This window comes from Hippichthys cyanospilos, chromosome 12, assembly GCF_059441005.1.
Source record: "Hippichthys cyanospilos isolate Australia breed blue-spotted pipefish chromosome 12, RoL_Hcya_1.0, whole genome shotgun sequence".
In the NCBI taxonomy this organism is placed as follows: domain Eukaryota; kingdom Metazoa; phylum Chordata; class Actinopteri; order Syngnathiformes; family Syngnathidae; genus Hippichthys; species Hippichthys cyanospilos.
The window spans coordinates 19,321,413-19,327,500 of record NC_142380.1 but is presented as its reverse complement, the minus strand read 5'-3'; the positions used below and the strand labels follow the sequence as shown (position 1 = coordinate 19,327,500).

The 6,088-nt window shown below is 44.4% G+C and overlaps 1 protein-coding gene across 5 annotated transcripts in view; it reads left to right on the top strand.

Annotated features, from left to right (window-relative positions):
- The window catches only part of agla (amylo-alpha-1,6-glucosidase and 4-alpha-glucanotransferase a), a 107,036-nt gene that overhangs the window by 64,007 nt on the left and 36,941 nt on the right, over positions 1–6,088 (top strand). For all 5 annotated transcript variants that reach the window (XM_088428895.1, XM_088428892.1, XM_088428896.1 and 2 more), the window contains exon 19: positions 1–113. In XM_088428895.1, coding sequence (XP_088285021.1) covers positions 1–113 — 113 coding nt within the window. The remainder of the gene's footprint in view (positions 114–6,088) is intronic.

Sequence of the window (6,088 nt, the reverse complement as noted above, 5' to 3'; positions counted from 1 at the left end):
TTACAGGAAAGTTCATTGGTGAACCAAGCTGGCATAACATCTAAAGGTCCGTCAGAGTTTGTACAGGAAGTCAGCTTTAAGAAACTGACACCGGGAAGTGTGATTGCCTTCAGGTACTTTATTACTCATCTACTCAAAACTGCAAACTTCAAGGAAGTTTGAAGTAGAGCGAAAATGCTTTACTTGTTTAGCTCAAACAATTGCATGACTTTATAAAACCAATCACTGTTTTTGAGAGATACTTTATTGCTACATGGCAAATAAATTAACTGTAGGTGTAGACCTTTGTTAAAAACAATAGTAATATGGAGTCCAGTCTTGAATTAAATAATTAATTCTGTGAAAAAAAACTGTTATTCAGATGTGTTGTGTGTGTGTGTGTGTGTGTGTGTGTATATATATATATATATATATATATATATATATATATATATATATATATATAATCAATCAAATTTTATTCGTATAGCCCTAAATCACCGAAGTCTCAAAGGGCTTCACAGATGAAAAGAGGTCATGTGGAGACCTCTTTCGAAAAAAGTCGTACAGAGACATCTTTTCAGTGTAAGTTATATATATATATAACTTACATATATATATATATATATATATATATATATATATATATATATATATATATATATATATATATATATATATATATGTGTGTGTGTGTGTATATATAAAAAGCTACACTACACAATAGACGTTCCCTCTTTTTTTTTTTTTTTAATTCAAGATTCAAGAATTTTACTGCCATATGCATAGTTATACTACACAGTGAAATTCTTGTTCTGTTCACTTCCCTGAGCAGACTACGTTCCATAATCGAGCAAATAATAATGTAGGCAATCAAACAAAAACAAAAAACAGTAATAGAGCAATAACGGCCGTAATAATGAACCACTAATAAATGTATTTACATTCCGAGCATATTATGGAGTAGATGGAGTGGAGGATAAGGATGATTGTGCAAAATATCCTGTAGTGCAAAATATTATGTATTTAGCAGCTTTCCTACTCTGTGCAGATTAGTGCGTGAGGGATTTGTTCAGAATCCGGATGGCCTTTGGGTAGAAGCTGTTTGCTAGCCTGGCAGTCTTGGTCTTCAGGCTCCTGTAGCATCTGCCGAATGGCAGCAGTTCATTGCAAATCCTGTCTCCCTGTGCTTTTGGTTGAGTTTTTTTTTTCCAAGATGGCAGCACGTGTAGACGCAGCGGCCACTCGCTCTTCTGACTGCGTTGTTTTGTTCGTCAAACAAGTGTTTGTCTGAAAGTTTTTCCGGTCAGTTTACACCACAATACGTGTACAGTCGACGGGTCGTCTTACACATCCGGAGAAGCAAGATTTGCCAAGTTTTAAACACGGAACTGGAGAACTCTCTAAGGGAACTGGGGCTGTTACGCCGGCCTGCTAATTCACCGTACTCGCCTGCTACCCCTCCCCTGGAAAAGGAGGCGCTGGAAGCGGTGCACCACGACGAGGAAGCGGGGCAAGCGCGGAGGTATCCGAGCTAGGCTAGAGGCTAAACCCAACTCGCCCGGCCATAGCATCTATCCGTTTGGCGAACGTTCGATCACTGGACAACAAAATGGATGATATCCGACTTCTGAGATCAGCAAACCGAAAAGTGAGTGACTGTGTTAATTTTCTCTGAAACATGGCTAAATAGTAACATTCCGGACTCCGCTATACAACTAGAGCAGCTAACATGCTACAGATCCGACAGGGCTCTCACAGATGGGGGATAGTCGCACGGTGGCGGCGTTTGTGTTTACATCCACGAAGCGTGGTGCCGGGATGCCACTGTAGTATACAAACACTGCTCACCTCTGGCGGAATTCATCATCGTGAAGTGTCACCCCTTCTACTTTCCAAGGGAGATAAGTTCAACCCTGCTGGTCGCTACCTAAATCCCCACAACTAACATCAGCAACAGAATTGCGGCGCTGAACGAGTGAACAACAAACAGCACAATCAGACGGCTTCATCATCCTCGCTGGGGATTTCAACCATGCTGATCTCAAAACTTTTCTTCCCATGTTTCATCAACAAATCCATTTTGCAAAAAGAGTACATAACATTTTGTACTGTGTTTACACTCAGCGTAAAGGAGCGTAAAAAAGCCACGCCCCTCCTCCACATTGGCGCCTCTGACCACCTCACTATTATGCTAATGCCTGCATACAGACCAAGAGTGAAAGTCATCAAACCTGCACTGAAAGAAGTAAGGGTGTGGCTACAGGAGGTGACCTCAGCCCTACAGGACTGCTTTGAGTCAACAGACTGGGACATTCAGGAAGCAGCCATCTACAACAGCATCACAGATATTGAGGAGTACACAGACACAGCGACCTCTTACATCATAAAATGCACGGATAATGTGACCCACATCAAGAGGATCACCACACGGGCCAACCAGAAGCCATGGCTAACAGGGGACTTCTACAGGCTGTTGAGGGCCAGAGACAAGGCCTTCAGCTGGGGATAAATCAGCCCCGAGAACAGCGAGAGCCAACCTGTCCCGTGGCATCAGGAAAGCCAAACAAGAATACACAAATAAGATAACCTCCCACTTCAAGGACAGCAAGAATGCACACAGCCTATGGCAGGGCATTCAGGCTATCACAGATTACAAACCTGCACCACAAAGCTGTGTGTGACATCACTTTGCTCAACAACCTAAACAGTTTCTTTGCACACTTTGAGGAACAGAACACCACCCGCCCACAGAAAACACCACCACCTCTGCACGACCAGCCTCTGTGCCTGTCTGCTGCCAGCGTGAGGACACTCTCCGCCATCAACACCTGAAAAGTAGCAGGTCCAGACAACATCCCTGGCAGGGTCCTGAAAGAGTGTGCAGAGGAGCTGAAAGATGTTTTTACAGACATCTTTAACACCTCCCTGAGGCAAGCCATTGTGCCATCAGGTTTCAAAGCTGCCACCATCATACCTGTGCCAAAGAAATCCTTCCTACCCTGCTTCAACAACTATCGTCTGGTGGCACTGACACCCATCATCATGAAGTGCTTTGAACGACTTGTCCTGTCACGCATAAAATCCATCCTGCCCCCCAGCCTAGACCCGTACCAGTTCGCTTACAGGGCAAAACGATCCACAGATGATGTAATCTGCTCTGCCCTCAACCCGGTACTCACCCACCTGGACAAGAAAGACTCATATGTGAGAATGCTGTTCATAGATTTCAGGTCAGCGTTCAACACCATAATACCACAACAGTTCACCTGCAAACGGTACAAACTGGGCTTCAGCACCTCACTCTGCAACTGGCTGCTGGATTTCCTCAGCCAGAGGCCTCAAGTGGTGCATGTTGGCAACAAAATCTCAGGCAGGATCACCCTCAGCACTGGGGCCCCACAAGGCTGTGTGCTCAGCCCTCTCCTCTTCACCCTATTGACACATGACTGCACAGCAACCCACAGCTCCAACCACCTTGTGAAGTTTGCTGACGACACAACACTGGTGGGCCTCATCTCCAATGGCGACGAGACCCACTACAGGAAAGAAGTGGAGCTTCCAGATGGTGCAAACACAACAACCTCCTGCTTAACATAAGCAAGACCAAAGAGATGGTTGTCAGCTTCCAGAGAGGCCACACCCAACACCCCCCACTAACCATCGACGGTGCTGCAGTGGAGAGGGTGAGCAGCCCCAAGTTCCCGGGAGTGCACATTAGCGATGACCTCACCTGGACCACCAACACTGCATCTCTGGCCGAGAAAGCACAGTGGCGTCTTTACTTCCTGCGCAAACTGAAGCGGGCAAGTGCGGCGCCACCCATCATGACTACATTCTACAGAGGAAGCATCGAAAGCATCCTCACCAGCTGCATCGCCGTGTGGGGCGGGAGCTGCACTGACTACAGTGCCCCCCCCCCCCCCCACTCACACACCTAAACTCACACTTTGCTTATACACTTGCAACATTTTCACAGACTTCCTGCTGCCATATTTATTTCTAATTATACTTGCACTAGCGATTACACTTAGAACTAGAACAACTACCTCAAATGCACACAGCTGGGACAACCACAATCAGAGTTGTCTTGCTTTGTCTCGTACTTTTGGATTGTCTTGTCATACGCTGCTATTTATGTCTTGTCTTGGGGTATTCTTGCCATACCTGGTTTGTCGTATTTAGTTTTTAGTTTTAGTTTTTAGTCTAGCACTTTGACTTTGACTTGTATTGTTCCTGATGAGGTTCTCTGCAGAAACCTGGTGTGGCAAATGTCTTGCAGTAATGGGAAGGCTACTCCACAGATGCGCTGTGAGTCTTGATCTGATGAGGTTCTCTGCAGAACCCTGGTGTGGCAAATGTCTTGCAGTAATGGGAAGGCTGCTCCACAGATGCGCTGTGAGTCTTGATCACACGCTGGAGAGCCTTGCTGTCTTGTGCTGTACAGTTGCCGTACCAGACTGTGATGGAGGTGGAGAGGACACTTTGAATTGTAGTTGCACTGAGGGAGCAATAGGTGAGGCGCAAAATAGTGAGGCATCACGATAGAAAGAAAGAAAGAAAGAAAGAAAGAAAGAAAGAAAGAAAGAAAGATAGATAGATAGATAGATAGATAGATAGATAGATAGATAGATAGATAGATAGATAGATAGATAGATAGATAGATAGATGCATACTTACAGTACATACAAACAAACAACACTACGTTTGATAGAAATGTCCATTTTTTAATTCACATAAACAATTTCCTTAAGGTCTCAACTTCTTTTCAAAACAGCCAAAGGTTTGAATTGTATTTGAAGTGTATAGAAAGAAGTACAGTGATCCCTTGCTACTTTGCACTTTGATTTTCGCGCCTTCTGTCTTTCGCAGAAATACGTGCTGTGATGTTTTCTTGCATGCCAGACCATGCAAGTTATCTTTAAATGCACTTGCCAGGGACACTCCTCAGACGCCCATTTACTGCAGTACACATATTTACTTAGATCTTAGATTATTAAACCTTAAACAGTGATTGTACTGCTTTGCCTTCTCTTTCCATGTCTTGGCTCTACGTAGTCTGGATCACAGTGAGCCGCGGCCCACAGTTGCTTGTATGTCCAACTAATACCAAACCTGATTAAAAGGCAGAGTTTACACTCGAAATTCCAATTTATTACAAGAGGCAAGATTCAAGAAATTTATTGTCATATGTATAGTTGTACCACACAATGAAATTCTTATTCTGTTTCACTTCCCCGAGCAGCAGACTACTTTCCATCATCAAGCAGTAAATAAATAGCAATAAATAATGTAGTGCAAAATGTTAGTGCAAGATATTGTTTATGCAGACAGTAGAAGACAGATTAATTCATGCAGGGATTTGTTGAAAATCTGGATAGTTCATGGGTAGAAGCTGTTTGCCAATCAGGCATTCTGGCCTTCAGGCTCCTTAGCGTCTGCCTCATGGCAGCATTTCTAATAGATCATTTTGTGGGTGTGTCTTGTCCTTGGTGATGTTGTGTGTTCTCCGCAGAACCCTGGTGTGGTACATATCCTGCAGTAAGGGTAAGGGTGTTCCACAGACTTGATCACATGCTGAAGAGCCTTCATGTCTTGTGCCATGCAGTTGCCGTACCAGACAGTGATGGAGGTGGAGAGGACACTTTGGATTGTGTATCTGTCAAGTTGTGAAGAGTCTTTGCTGATATGTCAAATTTCTTCAGTTTCCGCAGAAAGCACAGTCTCTTTTGGGACTTCTTGATGATCTGTCAAGTATTGTGGGACCAGGTGGGATCCTCGCTGATCTAGGTGCAGAGAAATTTGAAGACTTTCACCATCTCCATCTCAGTTTGGAATGGTCTTTTTGATGTGTGTCATGACCATCCTCTCAAAGCAATTAATTGTGATTGGGTTGAGCGCTATGGGATGGTAGTCGATAGAACAGGTCACGGTGCGTTGCTTAGGGACAGGCACGATGATGGTAGATTTGAAGCATTTGGGGACAAAGGTTCGTGCAAGGGACAGGTAAAGACGTCCGCAAACCCATCAGCTAGCTCCGATGAGCAAAACCTGAGTGCACGGCCGGGGATGTTATCTGTGCCGGCTACTTTTTGCGGGTTTGTTTTGC